At 40.5% G+C, this 15,285-nt stretch overlaps 1 protein-coding gene across 6 annotated transcripts in view; it reads left to right on the top strand.

Annotated features, from left to right (window-relative positions):
• The window catches only part of LOC134359998 (histone-lysine N-methyltransferase EHMT1-like), a 202,045-nt gene that overhangs the window by 120,756 nt on the left and 66,004 nt on the right, over positions 1-15,285 (top strand). For all 6 annotated transcript variants that reach the window (XM_063073967.1, XM_063073969.1, XM_063073965.1 and 3 more), the window contains 2 exons: positions 9,885-9,992; positions 10,218-10,363. In XM_063073967.1, coding sequence (XP_062930037.1) covers positions 9,885-9,992; positions 10,218-10,363 — 254 coding nt within the window. The remainder of the gene's footprint in view (positions 1-9,884; positions 9,993-10,217; positions 10,364-15,285) is intronic.

Below are 15,285 nucleotides of genomic sequence, written 5' to 3'. Positions count from 1 at the left end.
GTTATCCACTTCGGTGGTAAGAACAGGAAGGCAGATTATTATCTAAATGGAGTCAAGTTAGGAAAAGGGGAAGCACAACGAGATCTAGGTGTTCTTGTACATCAGTCACTGAAAACAAGTACGCAAGTACAGCAGGCAGTGAACAAAGCTAATGGCATGCTGGCCTTCATAACAAGGGGAATTGAGTATAAGAGCAAAGAGGTTCTTCTGCAGCTGTACAGGGCCCTGGTGAGACCACATTTGGAGTACTGTGTGCAGTTTTGGTCTCCAAATTTGAGGAAGGACATTCTTGCTGTTGAGGGAGTGCAGCGTAGGTTCACAAGGTTAATTCCCGGGATAGCGGGACTGTCATATGTCGAAAGATTGGAGCGACTGAGGTTGTATACTCTGGAACTTAGAAGGCTGAGAGGGGATCTTACTGAAACATATAAGATTATTAAGGGATTGGACACGCTACAGGCAGGAAGCATGTTCCCGCTGATGGGTGAGTCCAGAACCAGAGGCCACAGTTTAAGAATTAAGGGTAGGCCATTTAGAACGGAGTTGAAGAAAAACTTTTTCACCCAGAGAGTGGTGGATATATGGAATGCTCTGCCCCAGAAGGCTGTGGAGGCCAAGTCTCTGGATGCTTTCAAAAAAGAGATGGATAGAGGTCTTAAAGATAGCGGAATCAAAGGTTATGGGGATAAGGCAGGAACTGGATACTGATAGTGGATGATCAGCCATGATCACAGTGAATGACAGTGCTGGCTTGAAGGGCCGAACGGCCTACTCCTGCACCTATTGTCTATTGTCTATTGATAGATGGGAATCTTTTGGATCCAATGCCAAAACACAGTAAAAGACTCCCTTCCTCACTGTCAACAGCTCCACTGGTCTTTGTATCATTTGTAAACTTTCTGGTTACGCTTTCTGCAAAGCCATCTGTCATTTTTGTATAATACAAATGACAAGGGTCCCAGCAGTGATCCCTGTGAAACATGACCAATCATAGGCATCCTGCTGCTAAAACAACCCTCTGCTATCACCTTCTTCCTTCTATTGTCAAGCAAAGCTTAGATCTTTGCTGACTTGAATCCCATGGCCCCTAGCCTTTTGGACCAGTCTCTCATGTGTGACCTTACTGATGTCCATATAAACCAACTCTGCTGCACTGTCCTCATCAAAACATTACTGGAATGTGTGGCAAAACTTGTGGCCTGCTCAGTCACAGACCCTTCAGCCCATGTAGTTGTGCCACGTTAATTAAGCTAGTGGCTCCTAATTAAACCAATGCCTTCTGCCAGTTCAGTCAGTACTCCACCATTCTCTGTGCATCTATATGCCCACCAAAGCTTCTCAAAATATCTCTCTTGTATCTGCTTCCACCACCACTCCAAGCACCCACCATTCCGTGCTTTAAAAGAGATTCTGCTCTACACATCTCCTTCTGAACTTGCCCCTTCTCACCTTAAATGCAATGCACTTCTAATGATTAAAAAATTTAACCCTTTAATAATTTTTTTTTACCCCTTTGGCTCCTGCTGAAGTGTTTGTAATTCTGTGATATAACTAACGCTTTAATTGTCACTTACTTTCATTTGACATTTTTTCTGAAAATAACTTTGCTTTGAAATGTTCTTTTGGTAATATCCACTCAGCTGATAAGATTTGTATTTATGTAATTTTTCATGGTATCCCTGGCACCTTGCAAAAAATGTGATACCCACCTGTACATTTCAAGTTCAAGCATTGCTTGCTTTTTCTGTTACAGATTAAAAATTTGGATGTGATGGCAGAATGTAGTATTAATAGTATATGTAGTAAGACTCTTGGCAGTGTGGAGGATCAGAGGGATCTTGGGGTCCGAGTCCATAGGACACTCAAAGCTGCTGCGCAGGTTGACTCTGTGGCTAAGAAGGCATACGGTGCATTGGCCTTCATCAACCGTGGGACTGAGTTTAAGAGCTGAGAGGTAATGTTACAACTATATAGGACCCTAGTCAGGCTCCACTCGGAGTATTGTCTTCAGTTCTGGTCACCTCACTACAGGAAGGATGTGGAAACTACAGAAAGGGTGCAGAGGAGATTTACAGGGATGTTGCCTGGATTGGGGAGCATGCCTTATGAGAATAGATTGAGTGAACTTGACCCTTTCTCCTTGGAGCGGTGGACCATGAGAGGTGACCTGATAGAGGTATATAAGATGATGAGAGGCATTGATCGTGTGGATAGTCAGAGGCTTTTTCCCAGGGCTGAAATGGCTAACACGAGAGGGCATAGTTTGAAGGTGCTTGGAAGTAGGTACAGAGGGGATGCCAGGGGTAAGTTTACGTGGAGAGTGATGAGTGCGTGAAATTGGCTGCCGGCGATGGTGGTGGAGGCGGCTACGATAGGGTCTTTTAAGAGATTCCTGGATAGGTATATGAAGCTTAGAAAAATAGAGGGCTATGGGTAACCCTAGGTAATTTCTAAAGTAAGTACATGTTCGGCACAGTATTGTGGGCTGAAGGGTCTGTATTGTGCTGTAGGCTTTCTATGTTTCTATGTAGTAAGTTCTAACAATTGCCAATTAAAATGTCTCTACTTAATGATAGTGTTTGAAAGACATATTTTGCTAAGGATTTCCTTTTGTGCCTTGAACCTTAGTAATCCACTAGATATTACAAACAGTTCTTCACTTTAACCTCATGAAAGATTTGTTATTTGCAGTACCCTGTCACAGAAAAATAGAGTGTATATGTGAGTGCCTGGCCAGACAATTGTGCCTATTTGTGGAGCAGATATGAATCATAACCAATAGACCTGGAGATTAAGAACTCTACCAGCGAACCAAGCTGCCAACTAAATAAACTGATTGTAATTATTTTATACGTTTGAGTGTTTTGTTCTTTTCACAAGGTAGTTAAGAGTTAAACTGTTAACTGGAGTCATGTATAGGCTAAAGCTTAAAAAAACACACACTAGACTTCCTATCCTGACAAGCATGGGTGAACCAGGTGGGTCAATTTCCGGAACTGATAGTCAGAGGCTGTATTAGATAAACATTTCAAATCCATTGTAATAGGACCGATACAGTGGTATAGGCAGTGGAGCTGCTGTCTCACAGCTGTAGTGACTGGTTTCAATACTGGCCTTGGGAGCTGTCTTTGTGGAGTTTGCACGTTTTCTTGTGGCTGTATGGTTTCCTCCAGGTGCTCTTGTTTCCTTCCACTGATGACAATTTAGGTTGAAATATTGCATTAGTCCTGATTAGAGGCTTTGACCTGATACAGTGGCATGCAAAAGTTTGGGCACCCTGGTCAAAATTTCTGTTACTGTGAATAGCTAAGCGAGTAAAAGATAACCTGATTTCCAAAAGGCATAATGTTAAAGATGACACATTTCTTTAATATTTTAAGCAAGATTACTTTTTTATTTCCATCTTTTACAGTTTCAAAATAACAAAAAAGGAAAAGGGCCCGAAGCAAAAGTTTGGGCACCCTGCATGGTCAGTACTTTGTAACACCCCCTTTGGCAAGTATCACAGCTTGTAAATGCTTTCTGTAGCCAGCTAAGAGTCTTTCAATTCTTGTTTGGGGGATTTTTGCCCATTCTTCCTTCCAAAGGCTTCTAGTTCTGTGAGATTCTTGGGCTGTCTTGCATGCACTGCTCTTTTGAGGTCTATCCACAGATTTTCGATGATGTTTAGGTCAGGGGATTGTGAGGGCCATGGCAAAACCTTCAGCTTGCGCCTCTTGAGATAGTCCATTGTGGATTTTGAGGTGTGTTTAGGATCATTATCCTTTTGTAGAGGCCATCCTCTTTTTACCTTCAGCTTTTTTACAGATGGTGTGATGTTTGCTTCCAGAATTTGCTGGTATTTAGTTGAATTCATTCTCCCCTCTACCAGTGAAATGTTCCCCATGCCACTGGCTGCAACACAAGCCCAAAGCATGATCGATCCACCCCCGTGCTTAACAGTTGGAGAGGTGTTCTTTTCATGAAATTCTGCACCCTTTTTTCTCCAAACGTAGCTTTGCTCATTGTGGCCAGAAAGTTCTATTTTAACTTCATCAGTCCACAGGACTCGTTTCCAAAATGCATCAGGCTTGTTTAGATGTTCCTTTGCAAACTTCTGACACTGAATTTTGTGGTGAGGACGCAGGAAAGGTTTTCTTCTGATGACTCTTCCATGAAGGTCATATTTGAGCAGATGTCGCTGCACAGTAGAACAGTGAACCACCGCTCCAGAGTCTGCTAAATCTTCCTGAAGGTCTTTTGCAGTCAAACGGGGGTTTTGATTTGCCTTTCTAGCAACCCTATGAGCAGTTCTCTCGGAAAGTTTTCTTGGTCTTCCAGACCTCAACTTGACCTCCACTGTTCCTGTTAACTGCCATTTCTTAATTACATTATGAACTGAGGAAACGACTACCTGAAAATGCTTTGCTATTTTCTTATAGCCTTCTCCTGCTTTGTGGGCATCATTTATTTTAATGTTCAGAATGCTAGGCAGCTGCTTAAAGGCTGCTGATTGTTGGGACAAGGTTTGAGGAGTCAGAGTGTTTATAAAGCTTTGAAATTTGCATCACCTGGCCTTTCCTAAGGGTGAGTATGAACAAGCCATAGTCCTAACAAGCTAATTAAGGTCTGAGACCTTGGTAAAAGTTATCTGAGAGCTCAAATCTCTTGGGTTGCCCAAACTTTTGTATGGTGCTCTTTTCCTTTTTTTCACTCTAAAATTGTACATAACAAAAAGAATACACTAACCTTGCTTAAAATGTTGAAAAGAATGTTTCATCTTTAACTTTATGACTTTTGGAGATCAGTTCATCTTCTACTCAACTATTCACAGTAACAGAAATTTTGACTAGGGGTGCCCAAACTTTTGCATACCACTGTATATCAACATTTCATTTCCTGCCATAGATGCTGCTAAACCCGCTGAGTTCTTCCTGTAGATTATTGATCCTGCATTTGCTGTGGTTGAAGAACGTAAGTGGCATGCTGAGCTCGCACCAAGTGATGTGTATATCCAGACATAGGAAATACCCATATCACCTTTACCTCTCCAGTCTACCTGTAGTAATTTTGAATCTCTCATTTAGCAGAAAACTAGGCATCCCCAAAGACCTATGGACAATTTGCATCAGTGCAGTGACACTTTGCCAAAGTGCAACTTTGTGACATAACACATCTCTCATATAATCATTATGCAAATTCATCTTGGAAGGCATGGCGTTATAAGCATTGTTAAAGTATTAAAGAAAATGTTTCGGACTTAGAGCTAAATATATCAGATGATCAGGATTTTTGGAAAGATGGAGAAAATACAGTGGACAAGTGAACGATAATTATTAATTATTAGATCACTTCCACTTATGAGTGCCTTACAAGCACTGGAGACATCTTGTGGAACTGAAACTCGGAAAGCGTTAAGACAAGTGGAACAACAATGTGAGTGCCTTAATGGCAACCATGAAATGGTAACATATATAAATATTTGAAGACAATTGCAGACTGGTTTTGGTGGATTATTTTTAGTTCTCATAGATTTGGAGAAATTGGACTGGTTTGTCTCAAGACTGAGAGTTTCTGGAGTGACCTTTGGATGGTTTTCTGCATCAAAGTGTTACAGAACCAACAAGGGAATCTAGATTTTGCACTGGATGCCAAGTTGCAGGCTTCAAACATGATGTCAGGTCTGTTCTGCCTTTCCACCCAAATAATCTGACACATCTGTGACCTAAGTTGCTCATGTGGATTGTCTGAACATTCCTGATGTAGTTTTCTTGGTGCCATTGTACTGTACTGTCAACAGCAAGGATGTCTATCCCTACAGAGCAGAATATGTCATGTTCCTCGTGCCCAACCCGAAAGTCTGACTTTAGCTGAGGGATAACTTGTGGCAAAGTTTTGTAATCCTCCCCTCATGAAGTCATCTACATGACAGGTAAGTACTCCAATGACATGATATCCTGAATCTTGCCAGTTAAAAAAAATCAGCTGTATCCACTCGTGACATCTTCCCACCTGTTTTCAACATAATTTTCTTGACCTTTATACTAGCAGAGTGATGCATCTGATAGTTCATACACACACTTTTTGAGTTTCCACAGTGTTCTTCCGCTTCTGGCTTCAGATGGGGTTTCAATGTAAATATCTTGTGCCAGCTCCATTCCCTGTAAGAATGCGGATTTTATGTCCATGCAGTGGGGTTGCCAATGCTCTTGGCGTATCACTGAGAAGTAGTCAGAAAGACTCTGATGCACATGTTGGTGAGTCTTTTTGGAGTTCTTTTACGTGCAGTTCCTCAAAACCTCTAGACATCAGGAGTGCTTCTGGTATAATTCCTGTCTGAGTTTCTTGTAGACACTGTCTTTTGGCCAATATCTCTGGCTCGCTCAAATGCTCCATTATTTCTGCAACTTCTGATTTCATCCTTGATTGCTGATTCAAACAACACCTCTTTAGTTTCTAGGATATCTGTGTTCACCAGTTTCTGCACTTCTTCTGGTTCTGTTCACTTACATAACTTTCAAGCCATTTTTCTCCACACACTGTGTATGTGTGTGTGTGCATGCTTTATCAATAACAGCAGATCTTAGAGATTCTATCATTAAAATCTCCGCCTCAGATGTCTCTGCATTAGTAGGTGATTTCTTCACAAGCAATGTGATATGGTACCGTTCTACATTTTCAGATTTGTTATATTTTTCAGTTAGCCTAGCTTGGTTGGTTCTCTGCAGACAGCTTCATGCCCAGTGGTAAATACTTTGACATACCGCACATTTTGATCTCCTTCTGTACTTGTTTATTGGATTTGTGCCAGGTAATGGTCCCCTTGTCTGGTCACTCTGAGATCTGTGCTGGCTATACTCTTGTTTCTGCTCAGTGAAGTATGCCGTTTCCCGACTCAAACTAGTTCTGACTGTTGTCGTAGTTGCCTTTTCTCCAAAAATCCTCTTCATTGCTGATTTCATAGATGCAAATGTAAGTTCTGTACATGCAGTTAATGGTAGCTGTCTGTCCTTTATGTCTAGACACAGAGTATCCAACAATTAAAAGCTAATACAGTGCCAGGAAGTTTCATTTTGTATTAATGCATGTGACTGTACTTTAAAAAAAAATCAATAGTATAATCAGCCATATTTTTAGAATTGTCTCTAAACTTTGTCGAAGTCTGAATATGCCTCAAATGTCCAATCCTTCCTTCAAAAAAACAGTCAAGCATATTCATTAGCATATTCATACAGTCGTCTTTGTTCAAATCTTCCATCAAAATTCCCGTGGCAATCTCTCCCGCTCTTCCTGAAAGCGACAACACAACAGCCAAGGCTTGCTTGCTTCTTCTCCAGTTCCGTAACATGAGTCCATGTTCCAGTGTTATATTTCCAGCTTTCATAAGGCTTGCTCTCGTCAAATGCTGGTGGTTTCCTTTAATTGGAAATCATCCTGTGCCACCACCGTTAACAGCCAAACAACAAAGACACGTTTTTCTTTTGTTTAAACAACTTTCAACATCTCAGTTCAATATATGAGGGCTGCCACCTTTTCATCTCACAGTTCCCCCTTTTCCTTCAGTGCACGTATAACAGGGAAAGCACACGTGCCTACTGAGTACTTATATAATCTAAATGAACAGAACTCAACATTAGGGACAGACAGCATGGCTTTTAGTAAGGTACGTCATGGTTTACTAACTTGATTGAGTATTTCCAGGAGGTGACCAAGGTGATCAATGAGGGTAGAGCTGTTTTAAGGCATCCGTTAGTCTTGCGAGACCATGGATCTGCGCCTGGAAAGTCTTCACTCTCCAGGGCGCAGGCCTGGGCAGGGTTGTATGGAAGACCAGCAGTTGCCCATGCTGTAGGTCTTCCCTCTCCATGACACCAATGTTGTCCAACAGAAGGGCATTCGGACCCATACAGCTTGGCATCAGAGTCGTCACAGAGCAATGTGTGATGAAGTGCCTTGCTGAAGGACACAACACGTTACCTCGGCTGGGGCTCGAACTCACGACCTTCAGGTCGCTAGTCCAATGCCTTAACCACTTGGCCACGTGCCCACACTAGAGCTGTGTATGTTGTCAAAATGGGCTTTAAAGAAGGCATTGTATTTTTATATAAATAAATAAATAACATCAGAGTGGGTTTGTAACTTTGCCCATGAATACAAAAATAGATCATGTAGAAGGTTGCCAATGGATATGGTAGGTACTCGATCAGTTGTAGATATGGGCAGAGACATGGCAGTTGGAGTTTAATCTGGCCATGTGTGAGGTGTTGTACTTTAGGAGACTGAATCTAAAGGGACAGTACACAGTTAATGTAGCATCATTAATAGTGTTGATTTATGGAGAGATGCTGCGTCGAACTCCATATTTCCCGAAAAGTGGCTGCAAAGGCTGATAGGGTGATAAATACTATGTTGCTTTTATAAGTCAGGATACTGTGTTCAAGAATCAGGAAGTTATGTTATAGTTTGATAAAACTTTGGTTCAATTCTAATTGCCCAATTATAGGTGAGATGCTGAAGTTCACCAGGATGCTGTCTGGATTATTGGGTATGTACTGCAAGGACAGATTTGGGTTTCCTCTAGGGTATCAGAGGCTGAGGGGAGACTTAATAGAAGTTTATAAGATTATGAGAGGTAATGATATAGATAAATTGATATCTTTTTCTTCCAGGTTGAAATGTTTAATACTAGAGTATATGCATTTAAAGTGTGTGTGTGTGTGTGTGTGTGTGTGTGTGTGTGTGTGTGTGTGTGTGTGTGTGTGAGAGCGAGAGAAAGAAAAGACTGCTCACATTAGGACCATATCCTTCCATGTCTTGTCCATCTAATTATCTGTTAAACACAGTGGTTGAATCTGATTCTATTACTGCTGATATTCCTGTTGATCCTTGCCAATTTTTATTGATGCTTCATAGAGCGCATTCTACCTGGATGCATAATGGCTTGGTATGGCAACTTATCTGCATGTGACTGCAAGAATCTGCAGAGAGTTGTGGACACAGCACATCACTGAAATCAGCCTTCTATCCATGGACTCTGTCTTTACTTCTCGCTGACTGTGAAGCAGCCAGCATAATTAAAGACCCCTACCCACCCCAGCATTCTCTCTTCCCTCTTCGATCAGACAGAAGATACAAATCCTGAAGGCACAGACCACAAGCCTGAAGGACAGCTTCTACCCTGCTGTTATAAGACTATTAAATCAGTCCCACGTACAATAAGATAGACTCAACCTGAGAATCTACTTCATTATGATCTTGCACCTTATTACTTACCAGCACTGCAGTTTCTCCTTAGCTGTTGCATTTTATTCTGCATTGTGTAATTTTATCTTGCTCCACCTCTAATACACTACGTAAAGACAAGTTTTTCATTGTACATGACAATAATAAACCAATTTGAATTCCATTTCAACCCTTTCCTCAATAGCACATTCTGTGTAAAAAAAAAAGAAACATGAGCAATTAAGGCTCCTATCTCAGTTTAAAACTACCATTTTGTTTTTAATTTTCCTACTTTTGGGAAAAGATTTTGCTTGAAAAAAGTTTGAGGTGGAACTTAGGGCTGACATTGTCAGTGTGCAGATCCGTGGATATCAAATCAGCATATGGGGGAAACTGTATGTCTGCTGTCCATTACAGCAATGTTTAATGTAGGATACTCTGCCACCAAAGTTTGAACATGGCCACCAAATATTAGATTATTTAATCCTGATGTCCTGTCCTCACCAGAAGGTTCAGAATTCCTTAATCAGTGAAAACCATGGAGAAAAGAAACTCTTCAGGTGAAGAAATATACAATGGTTTATAATTCTTCAAAGACAAAGGTCTCTCTAAATCAGTCTGCGTTCAGGCTGTTGTGTGATTACCTTTCATAAACTTCTCAGTGTAAATTTAATTAATTACAGGTGCTGACACAGAGACCCAAACTTTGACAGATAATAATGAGTATACCGAGGTTCCCCTTGACTCATTGGATCTGCCTACAGGTGGTCTGTTTTCTTCACAGTCTACAGGTAAAGATGATATGGTGAACTTAAGAATATTTGTATATGAGAACTTATTTCTGAATGTCCAACTTGGATAAAAAAAATTATTTGTTGTTGGGTGGAAACATTTTGGACTTGTATTTGGCTTAAAGGATTAGTCCAGTTGAGGTTTTGCATGATCTGTATGAGTACTTTTGACAATATTTTATGTAATAATAAAAGTTAATTTTGAATTTTGCTACTTCAATGTAGGTATTTCCCAAAGCTCTGACTCAGTGGAACTAGATAAACTACAGGAGTTACCGCTTTGTAGCTGTCGGATGGAAACACCAAAAAGCCGAGAGATAGTTAAACTGGCTAATAATAAATGTATGGCCACTGAGAATATAGATGAAGAGGTAAGGAGCTCTTGGTTAAGCTTGACAGTAATTAATTGGGCAGGTATGAGTTAGTAGATAGATTGTTAGGACTGGATTGCAGAGTTAATTATACTAGAGAACTAATTTTTCCAACGGTGAAATAGCATGAAAATTAGCTTTTTAAAAACCCAATCAGTACATTTATGATGGCCTGTTTTAACTTTTGAACAATTACTGAATTGAGCTGTATTGTAGGTTCTTGTTTTTTGTCGTATAGCCATATTTTGTGAAATGAGCTTTGGCTTTAGGTTTGACAAAAAAGATGAGTGCACTAAATATTTTGTTTGATGTAGTGGTTATTGTTGTGTAAGACAGTGCCAGAGCTATAACACTAATATCTTTTTCTGTTATAAATATGCAATATGTGTAAGTACAAAGGTACCCTCACAAATGAGGGTATTTGTTGGCGATTTCAGTTCATGGATTTAGTTCAGCTTAAAGAAACTACAAATATTTTTAAAATGTGTTTCTAGTTGTGTATGTGGAGGGTCTATTGTCAACTTTAAAAATATTTAACTCTGCATAGAATTACAGCTGGATTGTTTTGTTTTTGGCGGTATTACTGGGTTTTCATGTATGGTTGAATGATAATTAAACATTTTTTCATTTGATAATAACTTTTTAAGTGTTCCCTGCGTTGGGTAATATATGTAAATGTGAAAGTGAACCATGTACAGAGCAAATAGAAGCACTCTGAACCATTTATTTGTATTTGTATTTTGTTCATTCCAAAGAATGTGATTTAAGTCATTACGATTACGTCATGCATGCAGTGTAATCTTTACCCTGTAATGTTGAGACAGGTAGCTTATCAAGGCATTCAAAGAAGTGGATGAATTTTAGAAAGATGAGGGAATTGAAACACCTTTGAGCCTAGAGCAGAGCAGATCAATTATTAAATGGCAGCACAGGCTTAAGAGGCCATTTGTCCTATTCCTGTTCTGAGTTTCTTATGTTGTTAGTGTCGTCTTCAGTATAGGGGAAGGCAGAGTACTATTCACTGAAGGCCTATATCACCTTTAAAATTAACATAACTGAAAATTATTAGACAAAGTTTCCTTTGTTTATAAATAGACTTTTATTATGTTCTTCCAGTGCAAATTATTTTACCCATCTTTAAATTTGAACAACCAGCTTCTTAACATATTAACTTTTAATTTATGCACATTACTTTTCATACAAAGACCTCAAAAATAGTATAGTTTGGTCATGTTAGTTAAGAGATAAATTGAATTGACTTTATTACTTACATCCTTCACATACATGAGGAGTAAAAATCTTTACATTATGTCTCTGTATAAATGTGCAAAGTGCAATTTATAGTAACTTGTGATAAATAGTATGTACAACAGAACAGTCAATATAACATGGAAATGCAATTATATCAGTCTGATGGCCTGGTGGGAGAAGCTGTCCTGGAGCCTTTTGGTCCTGGCTGTTATACTGTGGTACTGTTTTCCAGATGGTAGCAGCTGGAACAGTTTGTGGTTGGGGTGACTCGGGTTCCCAATGATCCTTTGGACCCTTTTTACACACCTGTCTCTGTAAGTGTCCCGAACAGTGGGAAGTTCACATCTCCAGATGTGCTGGGCTGATGGCACCACTCTCTGCAGAATCCTGCGACTAAGGGAAGTACAGTTTTCGTACCAGGCAGTGATGCAGCCAGTCAGGATGCTCTCAACTGTGCCGCTGTAGAAAGTCCTTGGGGGACCTATACCAAACTTCTTCAACCGTCTGAGGTGAAAGAGGCGCTGTGCTTTTGACACCACACAGCCAGTATATACAGACCATGTGAGATCCTCAGTGATGTGTATGCTGAGGAACTTAAAGTTTTCCCTCTCTCAACCCAAGATCCATTGATGTTAGCCTGTCTCCATTCCTCCTGTAGTCCATAACCAGCTCCTTTATTTTTGTGACATTGAGGCAGAGTTTGTTTTCTTGACACCACTGTGTCAGAGTGATGATTTCTCTATAGGCTGCCTTGTTATTATTTGAGATTAGGCCAATCAATGTAGTATTGTCAGCAAATTTAATTAGTAGATTGTAGCGGTGGGTGGCAACACAGTTATGGGTATACATAGAGTAAAGGAGGGGGCTTTGGACACAGCACTGAGGGGCACTTGTGCTGAGGGTCAGAGGGGCAGAGATGAAGGAGCCCACTCTTACCACCTGCTGTCGATTTGAGAGGAAGTCCAGGATCCAGCTGCACAAGGCAGGGTGAAAGCTGAGGTCTCTGAGCTATTTGTCAAGCCTGGAGGGAATTATGGTGTTGAGTGCTGAACTGTAGTCCAAGAACAGCATATTGGCCAAGATACCAGGGAGAATGATGTTAAGGGCAGTATTGTGGTCACCTGCGTCACATTTTCCCTGTAACCGTAAAGATATCTTTGAGTTTCTTCTCAGGACCCAATGATGTGAATTGGTAGGTTAATTGTTTCTATAAATTACCCCTGATATACAAGTGAGTAGAATCTGGGTATAGTTGACAGGAATATGGAGTGGATACAAAAAATGGGTTTGAAATAGAATTAGTATAAATAGACTTCTCAACAATCCATGAGAACCACCTTGTTATTCCTTTTCCACTATTTATAGTGGTGCTAGAAAGTTTGGGGGCTAGAATGTGATCAGATCTTCACGTAAGTCCTAAAACTAGATAAAAGGAACCAAATTAAATAAATAACACAAAAAGCATTATACTTGTTAATTTATTTATTGAGAAAAATGATCCAATATTACATGTATATGAACCTCTAGGGTAATGCCTTCTATAAAAACTATTTGGAGTCAGACATCCCAATCAATGAGATGAGATTAGAGGCATAGGTTATAGAGGTGCCCTGCCCTATTTAAGAAAAAGACACACGAAGTCAGGTTACAGACAGAGTCTGCCATTCTCAAGAAATATCTGTTCATGTGCGTCATGCGTCAATCAAAACAGCTTGCAGAGAACCTTAGAAGAAAAATTGTAGAGATGCATGAAGCTGTGGAAAAGGCTACAAAAGCATTTCTAAAGACCTGAGTGTTCGTCAGGCCACAGTAAGAGTAATTGTCTACAAATTGGAGGAAACTCAGTACTGTTGCTTCTCTCCCTAGGAGTGGGCATCCTGCAAAAATCACATTAAGAGCACAACATGCAATGCTGAAGTCGGTAAAATACAACCCAAGGGTAACAGCAAAAGTCCTGTAGAAATCTCTAGAACTTGCTAAAGTCTCTGTTCATGTGTCCACTATAAGAAATACACTGAACAAGTATGGTCTTCGTGGAAGGACACCACAGAAGAAACCACTATTCTCCAAAAAAAAATTGCTGCACATCTCAAGTTTGCAAAAGACCACCCGGATGTTCCACAATGCTTCTGGGACAGTATTCTGTGGACAGATGAGACAAAAGTTGAACTTTTTGGCAGAAATGCACATTGCTATGTTTGGAGGAAAAAGGGCACGGCACACCAACACCAAAACCTCATCCTAACAACCATGGTGGAAGGAGCATCGTGGTTTGGGGAGCTTTGCTGCCTCAGGGTCTGGACAGCTTGCAGTCGTTGAGGGAACAATGAATTGAAAAATGTGTCAAGGCATTTTACAGGAGAACGTCAGGGTAGCAGCCTGTCACCTGAAGCTTAATAGAAGTTGGATAATGCAACAAGACAATGATTCAAAAGAGAAGACTAAATCAACTGCAGAATGGTTTAAAAAGAAGAAGCTTCATGTTTTGGAATGGCCAAGTCAAAGTCATGACCTTAATCTGATAGAAATATTGTGGAAGGACCTGAAGCAAGCAGTTCATGCAAGGAAGTCCACCAACATCCCAGAGTTGAAACAGTTTTGTATGGAGGAGGAATAGCTTAAAATTCCTCCAAGCCAACATACAGGATTGATCAGCCATGATGGACATGTTTGGTTGAAGTTATTACTGTACGAGGGGGTCACATCAGTTTCAAAAAGCAACTTTTTTCAGCAAATGCATGTAATATTGGATAATTTTTCTCAATAAATAAATGAGCAAACATAATGTTTTGGTGTTATTTATTTACTTGGGTTCCCTATCTAGTTTTAGGACTTGCATGAAGATCTGATCACATTTTAGATCATATTTATGCAGAAATATAGAAAATTCTGCAGGGTTCATGAATTTTCTAGCACCACTGTATTTACTCGTAATTTATAACTTGTGTCTTTGCACTGATTGCTGCTGCAAAGCAACAAATTCAGCGACATACACGGTCGAGATAATAAATCTGATTCTGAGTAGTTGATGGTCAGCACAACTTAGTTGAGACAAAGCGTGCATTTACCTAAACGCAAAATCCTCTGCAGATGCTGGGGTCAAAGCAACACTCACAACACGCTGGAGTAACTCAGCGGGTTGGGCAGCATCTGTGGAAACGATCAGTCAACGTTTTGGGCCGGAACCCTTCGTTCAGGCCCAAGACGTTGACTGCTGGTTTCCGTGGTTGCTGCCCGATCTGCTGAGTTCCTCCGGCATGTCGTGAGTGTTGTGTGCATTTACCTGCTGTGCCTCAAGCTCTTTTCCAGAATGATGCTGTGGAGTTCTTTGTTCCTACCTGACAGGGTTGAAGTTCCTCAGTCTGATGATTAATTCGAAAGATGCCTGAACTATACCTTTTCCCACTCTATTAATTGTAAAAATGCCATGCCTTCTTTCAATTCCTCCGTCTCCACTGCATCTGCTCTCAGAGTGAGGCTTTTCATATCAGAGCAATATTCCTCCACCATCAGCTCTTCCCTCACCCCATCCTCCTGCCATCCTATCAGGGATAGGGTTCCTTTTGTCCTCACCTACCACTCCACTGCAATTCTCCACGTCCAACACAATTCTCTATAACTTCCACCATCTCCAACAGGATCCCACAACCAAACAGATCCCCCCTCCACTT

Source organism: Mobula hypostoma, chromosome 21, assembly GCF_963921235.1.
Source record: "Mobula hypostoma chromosome 21, sMobHyp1.1, whole genome shotgun sequence".
In the NCBI taxonomy this organism is placed as follows: Eukaryota; Metazoa; Chordata; class Chondrichthyes; order Myliobatiformes; family Myliobatidae; genus Mobula; species Mobula hypostoma.
This window is presented reverse-complemented; position numbering and strand designations above follow the sequence as displayed.